The 22,394-nt window shown below is 42.0% G+C and overlaps 1 protein-coding gene and 1 pseudogene across 1 annotated transcript; one reads left to right on the forward strand and one right to left on the reverse strand.

Annotated features, from left to right (window-relative positions):
- Positions 1-12,294: 12,294 nt before the first annotated feature.
- LOC118758893 (U2 spliceosomal RNA) lies at positions 12,295-12,413 on the forward strand (annotated as a pseudogene).
- A 1,608-nt stretch (positions 12,414-14,021) lies between these two features.
- Positions 14,022-22,193, reverse strand: ADIPOQ (adiponectin, C1Q and collagen domain containing). The gene is made up of 3 exons (XM_004578230.3): positions 22,086-22,193; positions 15,605-15,826; positions 14,022-14,822 (listed from the first exon to the last, which is right to left on the reverse strand). The coding sequence occupies exons 2-3, from the start codon at positions 15,816-15,818 to the stop codon at positions 14,302-14,304; spliced, it is 735 nt and encodes a 244-aa protein (XP_004578287.1). The 5' UTR covers positions 15,819-15,826; positions 22,086-22,193; the 3' UTR covers positions 14,022-14,301.
- Between the last annotated feature and the right edge of the window lie 201 nt (positions 22,194-22,394).

Genomic DNA, 22,394 nt, shown 5'->3' on the forward strand with positions numbered 1-22,394 from the left:
TTCAACTACTTGCAGGCTTTGTGTGTATTACCAGATAGATCAGGACACTGGAACTGTGATACTTGAGTGTACCCCAGCTTGATGTCAGCAGGGGCAGACAAGGAATTGCCTTTACTTCCCCTTCTCCACTGTGGGAAAACCACAAGGACTAGGTCTCTGTCAATTGGGAATAGAGCATCAAAGTGAGTCCTGTGGTCACTGTCCCCAGGCCAGTGTCTGTGGATGATGCTCCTGGGACTGCCTAGTCCCAAGCGGAAAGCCATAGCCCCAGCTAATTGGACTTCAATGATAGTCAGCATCATTTGTGGTTGGTTGCAGTGATCTTCAGCTATAAACCCACCTCAGCAGCTTGCTTCCTACAGCCAAGTAGACCTTGACCCTACTCCATGCTGTGCTAGTCTTATAAAGTCCAGCTATGGGCTTTGCAAAGGCTGTGTGTCTTGCAAAGGCTATGGACTCCAGATGTGATCTAGCACTGTGGCATAGAAGGCCACAGGACAGCTCACTCCATTCTCCTTCAATCCCAGGCAATAAGTACAGCAAATAATTGGGGGAAGGAGAGAGGGGATGGATGCCAAGATAAAGAAACTTGGGTTTGGCACTGTAGGGATTTGTGTGATCCTGACAGACTTTGGACCACTGCTAATATGATCCTAACAATGTCCTTGCTGAGATGACTCCCTGAGTGACTCTTCCAAGACTTTGGGGTGGCTCTTGCACAACCTCAACCATAGCAGACTGAGGGCTGGCACCACTGCAATCCTGAACACTGTCCAAAGGGCTGCCATCAAGATGCACAGTGTAGGACTGAGACAGGCGCATCCCATTTTCCAACTTTTCCTGTCATCACAATTGTTGAAGAAGAGAGAATACACACCCCTCAATTTGCAGATAAAATAAAGCCAAAATAGCCTACCAAAGTGTATCTGAAGGTGCATTGTCAGGAAAAGCTGTTCAGCACAAAAACCACTCACTAAAAGAAATATAAACAACTAATGCACCATATGCAAGAGATACAAGTACAGGAACACAAGAAGTGTAGAAAGCAGAGCAGTACACCCTCAAATGGGTAAAACAAAGTGGATTGTTATCAGATTCCTAGAAGAAGGAGACTGATGAAATCCCCAACAAAAAATTCAAAAGAATGATTACAAGGATGGTCAAAGAGATGCAAGAAAATTTAGGTAAGATGGAAGGGAAATTAGGTTAATAATCTGTGATATAAATGATAAATTCCAGGAAGAGCCAGATCTTGAGAGAAAACTGGAGAGAAATCTTAGAAATGAAGACTCTGCAAGTTAACATAGAATACAATTAAAAATCTTAATGACGGACTAGGTCAAGCAGAAGAAAGGATATCTGAACTTGAAGACAGTTCTTTTCAATGATCCTCTTACAGCAAAAGAAAGCAAAACAAAACGAGATTTTAAAAGACTGAAGACAGCTTTAAGACCTTTGAGACACCATTAAATGAATAGATATTTGAATTGTGCAAATTCCTGAGAGCAAAGAGACTAGAGGCTTAGAAGACCTATCCAATGACGTAATAGTTAAAAACTTCCCTAAACAGGGAAAACCAAAATAGCTATGATCACAAAAGATGCTATTACACATTTTAGAGATAAATGTTAAAAAATACAAGAGACAGAACACTAAAATTTTTAACAGAAATCACCACGTCACTTTTAAGGGAACTTTCATGAAATTAACAGCAGATTTTTCAACAGAGACCTTACAGGCCAGGTGGGAACAGAACACATGCCAAGTTTCAAAAGAAGACATCTGCCAACCAAGAACACTTTACCCAGAAAAATTGTCTTCTGTAGATGAGGGAGAAATAAAGACCTTCCAAAATGAGCAAAAGCTGAGGCAATTACTCACCACCAGACCAGCATTAGAAGAATTGCATAAGGAAGGTCTACATAGAGAAGCAAAAGAAAAATAGCTATTATGAAAACTTGTGAAAGTCTAAAACCCATTAGAAAAAAAGAAAAGATTATTCAAAACTTTCCTTAACACACACAAAAAATGATTTATTTATTTATTTACTTGGAAAGGAGAGTTACAGAGAAAGATTTCCTATTTACTAGTTCACTCCCCAAACGGCTGTAATAACCAGAGCTGGGCAGTTCTGAAGCCAGGAACCTGTTCCAGGCATTCCACATGGGTGCAGAGGCCCAAGCACTTGGACCGATCTCTGCTTTCCCAGGTGCATTAGCAGAGATGGATCAGAAGTGAAGTAGCCGAGACTTGAACCGGCGCCCAGATAGGAAACCAGCACCATAGTTTGTAGCTTCATCCAGTATGTCACAATGTCAGCCCCAAAGACTTTCCGTAAATGGCAAAACTAAGTCTTTACATATCAATAACAACCAAAATTGTAAATAGACTGAATTCCCTAATTAAAAGAAATAGATGATCTGAATGTGTTTAAAGAAGGAAAAATGTCCCTTGGGGTCGGTGCTATGATGTAGCAGATAAAACCTCCACCTGTGGTGCCAGTATCTCATATAGATGCTGATTCATGTCCTGATTACTTCACCTCTGGTTGAGATCCCTGCAAATAGCTTGGGAAAGCAACAGAGGAGATCTCAAGTCCTTCAGCCCCTGCATCCTCTTAGGAGACTGGGAAGAGGCTCCTGGCTCCTTTTTTTAGCTTGGCTCTGTGCTGGATGTTGCAACCATTTTTGGAGTGAACTGACAGATGGAAGATCTCTCTCTGTCTTCTTTCTCTCCCTGTAAATCTGACTTTCAAATAAATAAAGTAAATCTTTAAAAAAAAAAAAGGAACAAGGTGCTCATTTTGGCAGCACATATACTTAAAAAAAAAGGAACAAGACCCAATGATACATTACCCATAAGAAACCACTTCATTTGTAAAAATATACAGAGTGAAAGTGAAAGAAGGGTAGCCCATGCAAATGAGAAACAAGAGCAAGCACGGTTAGACTTGTATCCTACAAAATAAGGGAGTGAAACAGTGAACTGCAGATCTCTCTCTTTTCTCTCTTTCTCCTTCTTGATCCTCTCTCTGTACCTCCCTCTCTCTGTAACTCTTTCAAAAAAAAAGAAGAAAGCATACATCTTTTAAAAAATAGATTTAAAAAATACAAAAGATCAACAGAACAGAATTTATCTTGTTGAAGAGATGAGCAAAATTAATAAATATTTAACTGAGATAAAAAACTGATAATTATTTAACTAACATAACCAAGAAAAAAAGAACAACCAAAATAAATAAAATCTAAGATGGAAAAAAAGAAGCTATTACAACTGATCCCATAGAAATACAAAGGGTCGTTAGAGACTCTTATAAACAAGCAAATGGCAACAAGTTTAGAAGAAACAAATAAATTTTTGGATACATATAATTCACCAAATTAAAATTATGAAGACACAGTAGATCTGAATAGGCCAATAGTGAGTAACGCAATGAATCAGTAATTGAAAGTGTCCCAGCAATGAAAAACCCAAAACCAGATGGTTTCTCTGTTGAATTTGGCCACACTTAGAAGAAAGAGCTCATTCAGCTCTTGTTGGGGCAGGTGTCCCATGCACAGAAAAGATGCCACTTTGGACACTTGCAGCATGTGGTTCCAGTCCTGGTTCCGCTTACTGTTCCAGCAGATTCTTGTTCAGCGCACGTCCTGGGAGGCAGTGGTGATGACTGAGGCAGCTGGGGATTCGGATTAACTCCCGACTTTGGTACTAGCTATTCCAAGAGTTTGGGGAGTGAACCAGTGAATGGAAAATATCTCTGTGTCTCTCAGTGTTTCTCTTTCTGTCTGTATTTCTTACCTTCAAATAAATAAGGTAAATAAAAGTGTTTAAGCCCAACTTTTCTGAAACTATTCCCAAAAAATGAAAAAGAGAGAAACAATCCTTCCAAACTCCTTCCATTTGACCAGAATTATCTTGATTCTCAAAACAGAGAAGGATAGAGGCAAAAATATAAAATTACAGAACAATATCCCTGATGGACTTCGATTTTAAATAACAAACTGAACTAAATAACACATCAAGGGTGATTTGTCTTGACTAAAACTTGTCCCAAGGACTCAGAAGTGGTTGAAACGCACAAATCAATATGCAAGACATATCATTTCAACAAAATAAAGGATAAAATTCTTTTTATAAACACTGAAAACATACACTAAATCAACTATTTTAAGATCTTATATGATCTCGGGCTCGGCAGCGTGGCCTGGTGGCTACGATCCTCGCCTTGATCCCATGTGGATGCTGGTTCTGATCCTGGCAGCTCCACTTCCTCTCTATCTCTCCTCCTCTCAGTATATCTGACTTTGTAATAAAAATTTTAAAAAATCTTTAAAAAAAATAAAAAATAAAATAATAATAATAATAATAATAAAAAGATCTTATATAATCTCACTGTTCATCCTTTCAGATGACCATCCCAAAAGAGAAAAATTAATACCTCTGAGAATTCACCAGCAACAACAGAATGAAAAAAGAGATGTAGCTTTAGGCCATACACACCAGGACATGGCTAGCGAGGAAGGAAACAAAAGATTATGACAGAATTTGAGAGGAAATAAAAGATTACGACAAAAAAGTCATGGCTCCTGATATTACCTCTCATAACTATACCAAGAAAAGAAAGTAAATGAACAAATTCCTGAAAGTTCTCACTAACACTCTCAACTTAGAAAAAAAACATATTCAAAAGTAAGGGAAAATTCAGCTGAGTGTCACCGGGAATACCTGCAGTTCTCAACGGAAGATCTAATTATTCTTAGAGACTCTTGGAAATCCGGAGATACTCACCATGGAAATAGGATTCCCGGCCAGCAAGAAAATTTAACTCCTGGTATCAGATATGTAACATTATTTGAGAATAAAGTAAAGGGGTGGGAATCATAACATATTCATGCTCACTGTGTCAGAGCAATCGGAAAGCCTAAAAAGACCTACCAAGTTCAACACACACAAGCTGCAATCAGCTAGATGGGAAGGAAGGAAGGAAGGAAGGAAGGAAGGAAGGAAGGAAGGAAGGAAGGAAGGAAGGACAGCAGCCCACAGAAGAACCCCAATTCCAGTCTAGATGAAAAACTCACATAAACCAAAGAAAAATGTAAAAACCAAACACCTTCCCATAAGTGTTTGTTTTATAGAATATTGTGACAGGAACATACACAAAATAAAGCAAGACGTTCAAAAGACAGTATGATTAAGCATCAGAACTTTCAAAACATCGGAGAACATAAAGATGATGAGGGTGGACATTTGGTCTAGCAGTGAAGATGCCGCTAGCATCTGCAAGAAGCAGTGGATGGCCCAAGTGCTTGGTTCCTTGACCCCTTCGTGGGAGTCTCAGACTGAGTTCCAGATTCTCAGCTTCAGCGTGGCCCAGGTCTGTCTTTCACTGGCATTTGGAGAGTGACCCAGTGGATAGGAGATTCTGTCTGTTCCTCTGTCTTTCAAATAAGTATAAAAATCTAAACATTTCTAAATAGTAAAAAGAGGCATCCTTGTTTTGCATCAAAGTTTATGGGGAAACGCATTAGTGTTTCATTCTTCATTATATGCAGACGTTGTCTAGAATTTATTATTCTTCATAATGTTAAGGAAACAGCATGCTATTTTTAATTCATGAAATATTTGTAATAAAGAATAGCTGAACGTTGACTCAACCTGTTTCTGCTGGCATAGACAAGCTGTTTTGCAAGATCCTTTTTTTCCCTTGTACCACACTACAAAGAATCTCACTGTAGGCTTCCGGACCTGTCCACAGGAATGACGAGTGAGACATTTCATCATGCTTCCTTTAATAACCAGACCTTCTGTCATATAGCACATTTGATGATTCACTTCGCAAAGGCAAACTTTTCCACTACCCGTATTTACAGGATTACTAACATTAGGACTACAGGTTGTGAAAATGTTCTATCCCTCAAGAAAAAAAGGCACCCACAGGACTGGGTTTGTTTTTCCCGTGAGCATGGGCTTTGGAGCCCAGCAGTTCTGAGCACGAATCTTTGCTCTGTGATTGACTATGGCTTAGAGCCAGTTGATTCGGTTCTCTTAAATTCTGATTTCTTATCTAATAACTAGGTCAATCAAATCTAATTCATGTGGTGTTATAAGAAGTAAACAAATGATCATACTTGAAGTGGAGGCTTAAAATGGTAATTTTTATCAATTTTGCTATTTTAAATAGGTTATTGCATTTCTGGTACACATTTTGACACTCAATAAGTACTGACTGAATGAATAAATGGTCTCTTCAAAGAATTCAAAAATAAAATAGAAAGCATGCCCACAAGCGATTTCTGAACTAGAAGATTAATTGCTAATGAAGTAAATATAAATTAAGCTAGGGTTCTAGGTTTAATCTCATTCCTAATCACTGAACTCTATTACCTGATAACCAAGTATTCTTTCTCCCAGGGTCACACCCTGGTGCCTAGGCACCAGGACAGAATAATTCTGGGCCCTGTATGCTTTTCTAGATTCTTATATAAGGGAACAACTCAAGTTAGCTGAAGTTCAAAGTGAGGCTTATATAAAATCCAGAAACTGGTGTCTCAAGGGATCCATTGGTAGGAATCCAACTAAACTCAAGAAGGATGGGAAACAAAACAAGGAAACCTCTCGGAACCCAGCAGACACCCCTTCCACGCCTGCTTGCAGTTCAGTTTCTCTCAGAGCCTGCATCTTTATCCCTAATAGATTCTCCTTTCTCTTTAAAATGCAGGCCCAAAGGTGGCCGCCCATTGGTCTCAAATCTGTATGTTTTGCAGCTATCCTAATTTATATTACTGGAGGAAGTTGTATCATCCAGTGTCTTGATCTGTTTCATGCTACTATAGAATGCCACAGACTTGGCAATTCATTAAAAAGCAGCAATTTATTAACTCACATTTTTGGAGACTGAGAAGTCCAAGGTTAAGATGCTAGCAGCTAAGTTTTCCTGCCATGTTGTCCCATAGAGGAAGATGCCACAGGGTGGAAGGGCAAAGAGAAAATCAAAAGGGTGAATCTACTTTGAGATCAGCCCTGATCAGACCTCAGATTGGAGGCAAATTATTCATGACACAAACCCCTCTCAGAGGTTCCTCCCTCCTAAAACGATCATAACAATAATTTACTTTCAACAGGAAGTTTGGAAGGGACAGAATATCTTTCTGGATTTTTTTTTTAGTATTTATTTATTTTTATTGGAAAGGCAGATTTATGGAGAGGAGAGACAGATCTTCTGTCCACTGGTTCACTCCCCAAGTGGCTGCAAGGGCCAGACCTAAGCTGATGCAAAGAGGGGATCACAGCCTGGGGATGACCAAGGGAAAATGATAAAACATCCAACAGGTAACCCCCACACCACAGTCACGTGGGCACAGCTCTAGCTCTCACCCCACCACTGAAATGCCTATTATACCTTAACCCTGGCCCATGAATTCACCTGATTCCACTTTTATACAAAGCATAAAGGGCTAATAAAATGAAGAAATCTCTGATTTTAATGGTTTCCTCATTTCTGGAAAAAATGAAAAAAAAATGTCTTTTATACAGTAAATTTTCTTAACAATTATGTTTCCTTCACAAAATACCTGAGAATCAAAAAAATCGCAGAAGGAAAAAAATCTCATTATTTCTAAGCCTTCTTAAAAACCTAGATCTTTCCACATCTTCTTACGTAAAAGATTGCATAAATCAAAGTTGAGATTTTGGAGTAAACACCTTGGCCTTGACCCTCTGGGTGGGATTGCATTTTAGATTCTGGCACTAGCACTGACATCAATCATCAGTCACTGCAGGCACAGGAAAAACCAGAGGTCAGGGTGACGGTCAGGACCTTATGGGGCCCCAGACTCATGGAGCCACAGAATTTTGTGCTACTCTTCAAGGTATGTATGCAACAAGGCTCCTTCTCAAGATTGGATTTCTTTTTCTTTAACTTTCATCAAATTCAGGATTGGTTCTGTGCCATCCTGGAGCTCCTAGTATCATTCATTCTCTTAAGCTAGAGGTGAGATGGCTAGCATGCCTACTCTTCCCACTGGTAGTAACTAACATTGTAGAAAAAGTGTAAAACAACCAAAAACCCTAAGAACCTCCCAAAGTAAGCAACAGCAGGCAGACGGAGTACGGAAAGCCCAAGTTTGACTACTAACAGTTATCCTGAGTGTGTTTTGTGCAGTGTTTACATCTTATCTCCCGGATTTAATCTAAGCGCGGGCTAAGTCCTGGAACCATCACAGGCTCTGTCAGAAAAGCTCTGAAAGAATTTACATCTTCCCATTGAGAGGACTGTGCAACAGAGTGGAAGAGAAATTCTTGACTTTTTCAATGTGCCGTCTTGTCTCTCAGCCAGTCCTGTCGGGAGGCCAGCCTCAGTTGCTGGGCTGCACAGCCAAAGCAGCAGTAGTAACAGGAGCATCTAAAACTCCCAGGGAAAAGCCATTCCTGCCTGGCCAGAGTCATCAGCAAAACCAGCCATGCAAGGTAAATCCTTTCCATTCTTTCTTTTTAATTTTTCTCTTGCAGTTACAATGAATAGCACACTAGTGCGGGAACAGAATTCCAAGAGAACCCCAGCTTCCTGGTTAGAAGAACCAGGAAAGGGAGGGTCCTTGGAGATTGGAGAATATTGGGAAATGCCAAAGAGGAAAGAGCTGGAAAAAATATTTCATTTAATTAAACATAGAACTCTTTGTAAATCCCAGATTCAACTCCCAGTTGCATGCAAGACAGACCCAAAAAAGCAGCACAGTCTTCAAGAACTGAACTATTAAATGCCCAGACTGAACTTGGGAGGTTTATGAGACAAATAGACTTGAATACTACAGTGAAGTTTTAAAAACTGGCATTGAATCACTGCCCACGGAAGACACGCCTTGTAGTCTGAACAGAAGCCAGTTAACTGTCTACTAACACAAACTAAAGTCAACACTGACTAAAAGATTTTAAGAGAACTTGAAATCTTAATTATAATATTCAAAATATTTTGGATTCAATACAAAACTACTCACTGCCCAAGGAACTGGGAAAATTCAACTAATATTCAAGACAATCTAAACTCAGTGTAACTCAAGTTGGAACTATGAGACATTAACTTCACAACATCAATCATAACTGTGAGATAAATATGAACATTCTTCAAATAAGTGGAAAGATGAAGTTCTCAGTAAAATATGAGAATATGCACATACATGCATTATAGGTATATGGATGTGTGTGTATATAAAGGTACTTCAGAAACTGTGGAACATGCAATTAAAAGGTAAAGTTTATTTAGCACAAAAAAGATTTTAAGATTTATGTATATGTCTTCAAAAGTTCATGGAAAATGTATGTTATGAGAAATCTATTCATAGATTTCAAGTTTTTTGCACCAAAATAAACTTATTTTGTAAAAAAAATTGATTTATACAATGTAAACTTGTATACATTTTACTATGATCTTTTAAAAGTATCTATATGCATGTGTGAGTGTTCAAGTGAAGTTCTTAAAACTGGAAGATAAAACATTTGAAACTGAAAATTCATTGCAAGGGCTCAAACCAAGTGGGGATGACAGAAAAGAGTACATGAACTTTGAGATTGACTGAAAGAATTGTATAGCAAGAACAGAAAGATAAAAAAAAAATTTTAACACAATTTCAGAAGCATCTTTTATCCAACATTCATGTCATTAGGATTACAGAAGAAGAGGAAGAAATTGATTCAAGGAATATATTTAAAGAAATAATAGCAGAAAACTTTCCAAATTTGCTGAAAATCCAATATTTATGGATTCAAGAAGCTCAATGCAACTCAAATGGGTTAAACTCAGTGAAAATGACACCCTGCTGTATCATAACCAAGCTGTTGAAAATCAAAAGTGATGAAAATATCTTGAAAATCATGAGAAAAAAATGCAAAATGACATATAAGGGAAAATTATGATTATAAGTTTCCAATTAGAAACTCTGCAACCCGAAAGATTGTGAGACACTGCTTAAAGTGCTAGAAGAAAAAAACGAAAATGTTACAAATAAACAACTGCCAAGTCAAGGTTGAATGTCCAGATTAATTTCAGACGAAGTAAACCTCAGAACAGGGAACTTACCAGAGATGAAGAATGACATTTTGAAAGATAACAGAATAATTAGACCAATAAGACATAATACTGAATGCATGTTTACTAATCACAAGACTCCAAACTCCGTGAAGTAAAAGCTGAAAGAACAAGAAATAGACAAATCCACAGTTTTGTGTAAAGATGTCATAGGATCACTAAGCCTAAATCTTGACTGTAATTTCTTTCAGAAGATATGTAGGTAGACTGGTCCTCTCTACCTCTGGTTCCACAAAGAAGTGACCTTGATCCAGAGGATTTGATGGTGACCATGGATCATGTCCAGTGTTTTGAGGATCCCACCCTAGTCCAATGAGGAACTGTGAGCACGGACAGACATTAACCACATGTCACAAAATGTTTTTAAGATTTATTTATTTTTATTGGAAAGGCAGATTTTACAGAGAGAAGGAGAGAAAGATCTCCCATCTGCTGCTTCATTCTGCAGGTGGCCACAATGGCTGGAGCTGAGGCAATCTGAAGCCAGGAGCCTCATCCAGGTCTCCCACACAGGTGCAGGGTCTTAAGACTTTTGGCCATCCTTTACTGCTTTTTCTAGGCCACAAGCAGGGAGCTGGAGGGGAAGTGGGGCAGCTGGGACACAAACTGGTGCACCTATGGGATCCCAGCACTGGCTAAACAGGGATTTAACCACTGAGTCATCATGCCGGGCCTTACATGTCAAAAATTTTGTATTAGTTATTTTCCAACCATATCACTGTGAAAAAGTTAACACAGCAGTGTTAAGAGTTTGTTGTTGGGGTTAGCATTGTGGTATATTTGGTTAAGCTGCCGTCTATGGTGCTGGCATCTCATGAGCACAGTTCTCATCCTGGCTACTGCACTTCTAATCCAGCTCCCTGCTGGTTCCCGTAGGAAGCAGCAGAAGATGGACCAAGTGTTTGGGCTTCCCTTGGTCATTGGAATAATGGGAGAGTAAAGCAACAGATAAGATCTCTCTCTCTCTCTCTTCTTAAAGATACATTTATTTTTATTGGAAATTCAGATTTACATAGAGGAGGAGAGACAGAGGGAAAGATCTTCCATCCACTGGTTCACTCCCCAAGTGGCCACAAGGGCTGGAGCCTGGTCGATCCGAAGCCAAGAGCCAGGAATTTCTCCTGGGTCTCCCACATGAGTGCAGGGTCCTAAGGCTTGCCCTACTGCTTGTCGCAGGCCACAAGCAGAGAATTGAATGGGAAGGGGGCTGCCAGGACATAAACTGGCACCCATATAGGATCCTGGCCCATGCAAGGCAAGGACTTTAGCCACTAGGCTACCACACCGGGCCCTTCTATCTCCTTATTTCAACTTTGCCTTTCACATAATAAATAAATCGTTAAAAAAGCTTGTTGTGGACAGATATTATTTTAACCCCATCATTATTTCCTCCACTTCTGATAACAATTTCAAATTTTACTTTAGTCCTGCACCAAATACTCCTAGCTCAAGCCACAATTAAGTCATTCAACTCACTTCTCTTGACTTCCACAATGTGTGCATGTGTGTGTGTGCGTGTGCACACATGTGTGTGTTTTTACTGGGGCTTCTGAGAAAAGGAATTTTATTTCTCCTTTTTGGGAACCACCAAGAAAAATGATGTGCATTTGACCAATGAGTGTGGTGTGCATGAGGGGACGAGTGCTGGGCAGCCACAGTGTTTATAACACAAGGGCCCCAGACTGCACTCTGGAAAGGCACACTACAGAACCTACCCTGTGGAAGGAGACAGAAAAGGCATGTGATTGCTCTGAATCTCTGGGTCAAGCCTCACCTAAAGACAAAACATTTTCTGTCACGAAATGGCATGGATTATTCCCTTTTTGTTGTTATTGTTGTTGTTGTGTTAGTGTGGGCTGGGTTTTCTGCCATTCACCCCAGAGCTCTATCACAAGATTTACTCTCACTTCATCATCCAAATATGAGCCAGAAATGGAAACAAGAATCATTTGAGGCACACATTGTCACATTGAAAGCTGGATGGCAGATAATAATGATGATAATCACCTAAGAAATAGTAGCACCCGTATGAAAGGGATTCATTCACAATATAAAACCTTAAGTAAAATAGTAAGTTCCTTTCTGCATTGAAATAGAATGCTATTAACTCTGCTTTTGCTAAAATCTTTGAAAAGCATCATCTGTTATTGCCTCCAGAGAGAAAATCTACTGTCATCAACCACCTGTAATTCTTTTTAAAAAAAAGTTTATTTATCGCTTCTCGGCCTTTTGGCTAAGATCAAGTGTAAAAAAGTTTATTTATATTTTTATTGAAAAGGCAGATTTACAGAGAAAAAGATCTTCCATCCACTGCTTCACTTCTCAAATGACTGCAATGGCTGGAACTGAGCCAATCTGAAGCCAGGAGCTTCTTTAGGGTTTTCCACATGGACGCAGGGTCTCAAAACTTTGGGCCATCCTCAGCTGCTTTCCCAGTCCATAAGCAGGGAGCTGGATGGGATGTAGGGCAGCTGGGACACAAACTGGCACCCATATAGAATCCTGGGCTTGCAAGATGAGGATTTAGCCACTGAGTCATTGGGCTGGGTCTCTGTGATTCCTTTTTTAGCTTTTATTTATTCATTGACATATAATATTTGTACTTATTTTTCAGATATAGTATCTTAATTTGATTCATGTAAGGATCAAGCTAAGGTCCTAAGGATTTCTCTCTCCTCAGATGTTACTATTTCTATGTGTGGAAACCTTGAAACTCTTCTTCATTACTGTAAAATATGTAATTAAATATAGACTGCCATTATCTCATCCTGCTTTATAGTGTTATAACTACTTCACTCACTCACAGCAATATGGACAGAACTAAAGGACATTATATAAGGTTAAATAAGCCAGGCACAGAAAAGACAAATACTGCATGTCCCCATTCATTTGTGGAAACTAGAATACCTGATCACAGAAATAGAAAGTGGAATAGAAGTCCCAGGTGCCAGGAAGGATAGTGGGAGGAACCACAGAGTACCAAAAAAGCTGCCTGCAATTCTTAAAAAGAAAGAATAAATTCAGGAGGTCCAGTTTTCCAAAATTGTGTTGAGACTCAAGAATGAGAATGTCTTCTTAATTCCTCTTTGAGTTTGTATTTCAGGCTATCTCCTTGGGAAAAATTCTTTAAGTGTTTTGGAAAGTATGCTCACTGGAAATGACTCAAGCTGTCCAGCTCAACATAAAACCAGGGAGGTTCCTAAAGTGAAAATGCTTTTTGTGGATGAAGAAAGATTAGTCAGAAAGAATAGATGGAGCTAATTTGGGATAGACGTGCGATTCAAGAAGCTGGTCTTCACAAGCATTTCTCAAGGACCTGCAAAGGGTTCAGAGGTGGAGGAAGCACAGTCTTTCCCAGGCAGCTGCCTCCAGTCCAGGAGGGTGTGTCTCCCACACCCAGGGCTCTCAACCATGAGCCTGAAGAGGCCCAGGAGGCACCGTGTGCAAGGAAGGCTTAAGGGAAAGGAGAATCCACATCAGAGAGGCTTTTGTCCTCAAGGGAGGAGTTCAGCATGTGCCGATTGGGTTGGTTTAGCTAGTCAGAAGGAAGGGTGTGAGGAAAGTGAGGAAATATACAGCAGTGTGGGGAGCATGGAGCCGCCCAGCTAGTGATACTGAAGGAGCTCTGCTAGAGGATGCTAACAATCCAGAGGCACTTGGTGTAGTGAGCAACAGACACCTGTCAACACTGCACGAGACTGTGCTTCCACAAAGATTCAATCTAGGAAAGTCCATGTCGCTGAACTTGACCTTTAAGTCTGCCACTTAAAACCTGTTGACCTCCCAGTCTTAGGATCCCAGCCTTAGGATCCCAGCTGTGAGAAGAACACACCTCTCAGGAATGCCATAAACATCAGGAGAGGCAGTGGCACACAGCTTTGTCATCTCTGAGCACTATCTTGTGGAAGTGACTTTATTATGTATGTGAAATACCCAGGGAAATGTTACTTTTATTCTTTTATTGCTGCTACAGAAGAGATCTTTGAAACCACAGAGCATGTCTACTTCAGAACCGGGGACATAATATGTATCTATATATCATTGTATACAACGGATGCTGGATGAATGCGTGAATACATGAATGAGCAAGTGATGAATAGTATTCAGAGTCCTCCAACTAGATAATAAAATCAATCTCCTAATTAGGCCAAAAGCCTGCTGGTTGCCCCTTGATTGACTTGGGGTTATTTAGCCCAGTGGAGACTCTGGGGTAGTGGTGATCATTCAATATCATGATAGAGCAGGAAGCCAGTGAAGGTGGAATCATTGACATTGTCTGCATAGAGCCCATTATGGTCTCCATCCCCGTAGACCTGGAGCCAGACCTGGTCATCCACCTCCAAGTGGAGGAGGACAGAGCCAGAGGCCTGGTCCACATTCTTGTCCTGGTACTGGTCGTAGGTGAAGAGCATTGCCTTGTCCTTCTTGAAGAGGCTAACCTTTACATCCTTCAAGTAGACGGTGATGTGGTAGGAGAAGTAGTACATTCCGGGAATGTTGCAGCGGAATTTGCCTGTGGTGCTGTCATAGTGGTTTTGCTGATTGTAGAAGATTTTAGTGAAGCGAATGGGAACATTGGGAATGGTGAACCGGTCCTCCAGTCCCACACTGAATGCTGAGCGGTAGAGGTAGGCACCTTCTCCAGGTTCTCCTTTCCTGCCTGGGCTTCCTGGAAAGCCACGCGGACCCTCAGCTCCCGTCACACCAGAGTCACCAGTGTCACCCTTAGGACCAACGAGACCTAGTGGATAAGAAGACTTCAGTGACCACAGGGAAAAGAGCATCAGCCTGTGTGGATTGAGGCTCCCACCTGCAACCTGCTTGACTGACAAAACAAAGAAGGTCCTGCCTCCTGACATATCCTCCATAGCCCAGCAGGCTCTTAGTCAGATCCCGCTAAGCTGTCATAGACCCTCCTCTCTGCCAGCCCTTTGTGTGCTCCTCCACCCAACCACACACACCTCTCCCTAAGAAATTCCCTTATTTCTCTGCCCTGCCTGCCCATCCTTCAAGATCCAGCTCAAGTCTGTCCTCCTCCCTGAAGCCTTCACTGGTAAACCAGGTCTGCACTGAAAGTGTTGCACATTTGCTCACATTCAGTTTGGTGTGTTCGGAGCAGACTTCCTCATCATAATCACTAACACAATCTTGTACACTAGACTTATCTTCTTAACTAGATCAAGGAATCTCCAAAGCAGAACTGTGAGCTTCAGGATATACCCACAACATATGACGAAATACCTCTGGTTGAAATGAGGATTAAGTGAAAAGTGAATACATTGGGAATCAGGATGTGAATATACTGGAAAAGGGGATAGGGAAGGAGATGCAAATAGAGACAAATAGAAGGATACTTAATTATAGAGGCATCATGTATTCTCACCCCTAACAGACCAATCCCAGACATGCTGCCTATGGGTTGCGTTAAGACTTTGCTTCTCCCCTGTGTTAATAACTAATGCTTTCAAAAAGCCCTGGAATCCCTTGTCTACTCAGGAGAGTATTATGAAATCTTGTTCTTACCTGCATCTCCTTTTTCACCCTTCTCACCAGGAGTTCCGTCTCTGCCATCACGGCCTGGGGTCCCATTGTGACCAGGATGCCCTGGGACACCTGCCATCCAGCCTGCACAGGCTCCTTTGGGAACAGGAATCAAGACTTCTGGCTTTTCGGTGGTAATACCCTGCCCATGACTGGGCAGAGCCAATAGCAGTAGAACCACTTGTACCAACAGCATCCTGTACCCTGGAATCGATATGCGTATCATCAGTGACAGGAGAGCCCACACACAGCACACCCAATCAGGATCTTCTCAGACTCCAAGCTGCTCTCTCTATACTCACCTCTTAGAGGCCAACTTCTGTGACAATTTCAGCCCCCTTCCATCTCTTCCTACTCTGAAATTTACAATATTTAGCATTACTGCCCAAGTGCAGTCTCCTTTTCTCAGCAGAACTGTGAGATGAGTGATGGTGGGGATGGTTTTCCCTCTAATTTCACCCACACTTGAGCACAGGTCCAGTCACAGGGAGAATTCCAATAGTCATATGCCAAGAATTCATCCTTGAGTTTACCAAGAATGATACTCAGATCGTTCCATTCAACTCAAACACAGTCCTTCCTCTGGTTCCTTTCTTCTCCCCCCATCCCTCCCTCCTTGTCTGTCTAGTCTACCTTCTTTTTCCCATCCCGTTTCTTCCTTTTCCCAAGTCCAAGTCATGATTGATCATTTGGTATGCTATACGCATGCTTACCCACACACAGGCTTGTCTTGAGTTAGATGATCGCAGACACAAAGTCTCACAAAAAAAAAAAAAATCCAAGGAACATTTGCCTAAACCGCCTTCAGTTGCCCCTCGTCACCTGTTGCTATGGTTTGGATAATGGTCTGGATGTCCTCCAAAGGCCCAGGTATCAGGGGCTTGATCCCTAAACCTCTGTGTTCACAATTAAAGGATACATGTTCTTGGTTAATGCATTAAGGGCAACAACTCAGTCTCATTGTGGCATCTAAGCTGTGGGCCCAGTGGGAAGTCTGGGTCACTGGGTGCTTCCTATTAGAAGGCAGTTCTCAGAATGAGTTTGATATTAAAAGCCACCTCATCTTCCCTCTCTTCCTCCTTCCTGGCTCGTCACATGAGTGTTCCTCTTCACAGGCTATACCGCTTGCCAGCTTACTGGGGCCACCTGGTTTGGGATCGTGAGTCTCTAGACTGTAAGCCAAAATACACTTTCCAGGAACACACCTCTCAGGTATCTTAAAGCAACAAAATGATGACTAACACACCTGGCTAATCCCTACTCATCCTGCAGGATGCAATTTAGATGTCGCTCCTTCAGGAAGTCCTCCCTGTCACCACCCCCCATCTGCTTCCAGATGATCAGTTCCTTGAATGTGTTCTCCAAGCAACCATGGACACTATGCTGTTGCACTTCTTGCACACACTGTAATTCCAGTTTTGCTCACCCAGTTCCCTATTAAACTACAAATACCAGGGGCCAAACCTAACATACTACTAGCGCAGAACAAGGCTGAAATACAATCTTAATTTGAAGTCCCTCTTTTCCAGATTGTTAGCATTTTTAGCGGAGGTTCTAACCTGCTCTGTTCATGTGATATAACCAGCTCGTCCTTCCACTTTCTCATGTATGCGCATGTACATATGCACGTGTGTATGTATCTGGATATATGTCATGACTTATTCCAAGAAGTGAATTATTGGATCAAAAACAGTGAGTGTTGCAGAGTGTCTTGAGACATGCTCCCACAGCATTCTTTCACCCTGGCCCCAGCATGTGTGCAGGAGAATCTACTCTCACAACTCTCACCGGCTTCGGTGTTAGCATAGGAAGCACTCTGCCACGAACTGGGTGAGTATATGGAATGCTGCCACTGCTGTGGTTGGCACCCTGAAATTTTAAATGAATTTTATATGTTATGCAAGACTTGTTTCCTAGCCCAATTTCCTCATTCATATTATCGCTGAGTGTTCTTTGTCACTTAATTTAATAGGGACATAGTGTATTTTATGATTCATTTTTACATAAGTTCTTTGTAACAACACTTGGTCACACAGTCTACAATTATTAGCATAAATGTACAAATTACCCTTTTTAGGTTTTCTTTTGCTTAGACTTTTTAGGTACAGATGATTCCGTTTTTATTTAGCCAGCACTTGACGTCTTTCTTTGCTTCTAAGTGTTGAACAAACAAAAGCCTTTCCAGATTGTGCTTTATACTCTAGTTCTCCTGTCTTTCACTAGTTGATAAAATCAAAGTCTTTCATTTATCTCTTACCTTTTGTGTGTTGAGGTAACCTACAATCCAAAGTATGCAAATACTTTATTTTCATTCAAAAGCCTCTGGTTTATTAATTAACTAATAGTCAATAAATTGTGTTATTTTCCCTTCTTGCTTGTCCGATGCATCATTTGGCAGATATCGAGAACTGATGTGATCTTACAGATATAGTAAGAATTGAGAGCCAGTCTGGCAGTTGAGAGAAGTAGAGACAATTGCCAGGTCGGCTCAAGGTCCAATACTGCTACATGTACTTTGTCGCCCTCTATTGAATTTGGAGGGGCCAGCAGCATGTTCTCAGCAGCTGCTGGAAGTGGTCAGAGAGAGGTGCAGCCCTGCTTGGTTCCAGGAGGGAAGAGCTGAGCTAGATGAGGACAGGTGGTGAGAGCAGAAAAGCCTCTTGTATTCAGGAAGATGCTTATACTGAGCCTGGTAAGCTTTCAGTTGTCTCTAAACTTCTGCATTGTTTGTCCCCTCTGCTCTTTCTCATTATGACTTTAGCAATAAAACTCCTCAAGCACTTTGAGCTCCAGGCTTCTTTTCTCAAGAAGTGAGGAAGGAGGAATAACTGAGATTGCGTTATTGGCCAAAGAGAGACAGGGAGAGAACTTAGAACGTGGGAACTGCAGGAGCAGCAAGAGGGCTGCAAAGGTGAGGAATTAGGGGCTCATCCCAAGTCCTCGGAGGGAGGCAAAGTGTAGCTCTCCCATGTCCTCTGATTCCTCTGTTAAAAAGAATATTCCTTACCGCAATGGAATACATTCTGCTCCCAACACTTCCGTTTGATGCATAGAGTTCCCTGCAATCAGGTGCAACCAATCTGGGTTCCTATTAGCGGGCACGGGATAGCAGTGCTTAAACGGAGTGGAAATGAGCATACCCTATGAAGTGCTTTGCTTTTTGCTCTTTGGCATTCTCTTATGGGAAAGACAGAGAGACATGGAAAGAGTCAGACATATGGACACTTTCCCTCTGCTGCTTTGTTCCTGAAACTCCAACAACGCTCAGGTGTGAGTCAAGCTGAAGCTGGGAGAAAGGAACTCAATTTGGGTCTCCCGTGTGAGTGTCAGTGACCCAACGTCTTGAGCTATCACCTGCTGCCTTCCAGGGGGCACATAAGCAGGAAGCTGGAGTTGGGCACAGAGCCAGGACTCGAACCCAGGCGCTCCAACTGGATGGCATGTCAACTGCTTAACCAAGCACCCAGGAAGATGGTGGTGTCCACAATCACTTTTGTGAAGATCATATCCTAACCTCATCTTGGATGGAAAATCAGCAATTAGTAGCAGGAGAAAGTCAGCTGTAGAGGTGCTTAAATGTCAAATATTTCTACTTTAAATTATTTGTGTTTTTTGTTTAGATATAACATTTTTTTACAAATAGCACTTTTTTTCACAATTTTATTTTTAAAAGACTTCTAATTCTCTAGGGGAAAACACTGCTCAACGAAACAGTGGATAGTGATCCAAGATTCAGTTATGCCTATCAAGACTTTTTATGTGGAACATGAAGCTAAATCCCAAGTGCCTCTTACGATTCTGTGCCTTTGTTGAGTGTTATTTGCTCAGCCCTTTCCTGTCATAATGCCCCCACTGAAGTCTCAGAACCATTCTGAGAAATTGTATGGGATCGAGTGGGGGACAAGAGCTCTGGGACCTAAGGACTTAGGATGCAAGCAATGTATTCTCACCTTTATCATAGCTCTACCTTTTATATTTCCTGAGGACTAAGTGGTATAATCTGTACAAAGTTCCTTTAAGTAATGTCTGATACAGGTAAGTGCTCAATATATTTTAGAGTCGAGGGAAGGGAGGCTTCACAGATTGTCTGAGACCCCAGAGCTAAACAGAACTGAAAATAAAACTCCAATCTTCCAGAGTCCAGTAACAGACTCTTGAACAAAACCAGCAGAAAAAATAAATCCACTTTGCAGTCATGCACTCTGCCTTTCAATATCCTTCCCCATAGGCTGCAGAATCTCAGAGAAAATAGCAAGAAAAGATCTTTGAATTCCCAAAGAAGTGGACTGGCTGCTTTCTCGACTTTCTCAACCGGCTGACTTTCAAGCCCTACACCACCTCCTCAGTGTCATGCTCTCTGCCAATAAATGCAGTAATTCTTATCTAGCCTATTTTGTAAAGCTATTGTAAGAACCAAAGGACAGGGCCGGGCACTGTAGTCTAGTGGCTAAAATCCTCACCTTGCACATGCCAAGATCCCATGTAGGCGCTGGTTCTAATCCCGGCGGCCCTGCTTCCCATCCAGTTCCCTACTTGTGACCTGGGAAGGCAGTCAAGGATAGCCCAGGGCCTTGGGACCCTGCACCGTGTGGGAGATCCAGAAGAGGTTCCGAGCTCCTGGCTTCAGGTCAGTTCAGCTCTGGCAGTTGCAGCCACTTGGGGAGTGAATCATCAGACAGAAGATCTCCCTGTCTATCTCTCCTCTCTGTATATCTGACTTTCCAAAATAAATAAATAAATAAATCTTTTTAAAAAACAAAAAAAAAGAGCCAATGGGCAAAACATGTGAAGGAATATCTTACAAATTTATAAAGTGTTCCATACATAAATGAAGAGAAGACAAGTAAATAAATATTTACTATTCCATAGCTCTGGATCACTGATGTTTCTCCACCACCCCCTTACATCTCATTTCAACTGTACAACCCCAGCAGGTGGGACTGCATTCCCACAAGTAAAATCTAAGGCCCAGAGAGGTCCAGTAGAAGAGTGCAGAGGTGTGACGGGCAATGAAAATCACTGCCTTGGCTTCCTCCTGCACTAACGTTTCTGGCCAACCTGGCACTGGTGTGAATTCTTGCACTCTTAAAATCTTCCAAGGGATTAGTCACCCGTGTCCTCGGGAACCTAAAGAATCACAATGTGATCTCTCGTCTTCGTTCTCAGATGTATGGGAAAGTCCACTTTGACCTACCGGGATTTCAGCAGCAACAGCAGAATCTTGTGAAATGCAAGCACAGGGTGCCCCTGGGGAGTGGCAGCAGACAGAGTTGCATGGCAAAGAGAAGGCCCCACGCGTGGCACCAAGTCCTGCAGCAAGATGCAGGACGTTAAAGCACTCAGCAAGCATGATTGTCACAGCCCAAAGGGATTGCAGGAATGGTCTCATCCCTGCCCTGCTTTGACAAGAGAGGAAGGCTGGAAGAAGGAACAGGGTGCATATGTCAGATCCTTATAGCAGCCAACTCTCAAGCTAGGAGCCCTTGCATACTGACATTTTTTCATCAGGGAAGGAAAATGGCCTCAGCTCTAGAGAGATTAAAGAAATGATGCCTTTGGGACACTGTTCTTTTGCCTTCCAAATCAGTGACCTCCCTGCCATTCCACAGCCCTGAAGGAATTCCAAGGAACCTCTGACTTAGCTCCAGAACCTGTCAGAAGGAACTGGAGAGGAGAGACATAGGTACCCTGTGAAGCTGGCAAGGACTTTTCGAAGCGTAGTTTGAAGAAGCTTCCTAACTTCCATCAGGTCCTCATCCCATAGGCCTGCTTTGGACTCAACAGAACTTGAGACCTGGAGAAGCTGGGGTGCTGGCTTAAAATCACACAACCACTTGCACAAATGATATGAAACTGCCACCTAGGAAAATCTCTAAGGCAGAACCTTGGCACTTCCACATAGTGCCGCCTGAACATAGATGGCAGACTCAGAAATCCATTAAAGCCTTTCAGTCAGCACAGGGAGAGCTGTCAGCATCACCATGCTCACACACATGTGTGTAGGTGCACACTCACACATGTACACATTCACACACATATACATACATGCACAGTCACACACACACACTCACACATCTGGACAGAGCTCTGCCTCTTCCTTCACCCTACCTGGTCATTCTGCAAAGCCATCTTTCCTCTTCTGCTTTGTCAAATCAGACCACCTGTGCATGCATGCTTTCATCCACCTGACCCTAGCCTTTCTTTTTTTCTCACTGAGCATCCTGGCACAGTGTGAACTGGGCAAAATTCAGGATGACCCTAAGCATTTTGACCAGAGGTCATGACTCCTCGCATCTGGGTACTCTGCGGGAATTGAGGATGAAGTCCAGGGCTTACATGCCTCTACCAGGACAGACTTGGTGAGACTATCCTGTGTCTGTCCCCATCCTACCACACACAGGACAACCTGAGTGAGCATACAGCTATCCCTGCCCAGTCTGCAACATAACACAATTGCTCTTACCCTTTGGTTGGAGAACAGCCCCACAGGCCACAGCCAGGACGAGGAGACAGGCCAGTCCCAATAGTAGCTACTTGCGCAGGCAAGCCCTCTTCATCTCACCACTGCTTTTTCCCATTGGTCAATCTTATGGGGGTCAGAATTAGTGGGTGGACACACTGCCCCCTGGCAGCTGCTTCAGTTTCCTACCCTAGGGAATTTGGTGCAATCCAGTTTGGGCTTGGAAAGCCAAATGGAGCTACAATCCAAACCCTCATGTTCCCAGGCATTAGCTCTAACGTGTTCCTCCCAGAACAGCAACAGAAGATGGGG

The sequence above is a fragment of the Ochotona princeps genome, chromosome 3 (assembly GCF_030435755.1).
Source record: "Ochotona princeps isolate mOchPri1 chromosome 3, mOchPri1.hap1, whole genome shotgun sequence".
Lineage (NCBI taxonomy): Eukaryota > Metazoa > Chordata > Mammalia > Lagomorpha > Ochotonidae > Ochotona > Ochotona princeps.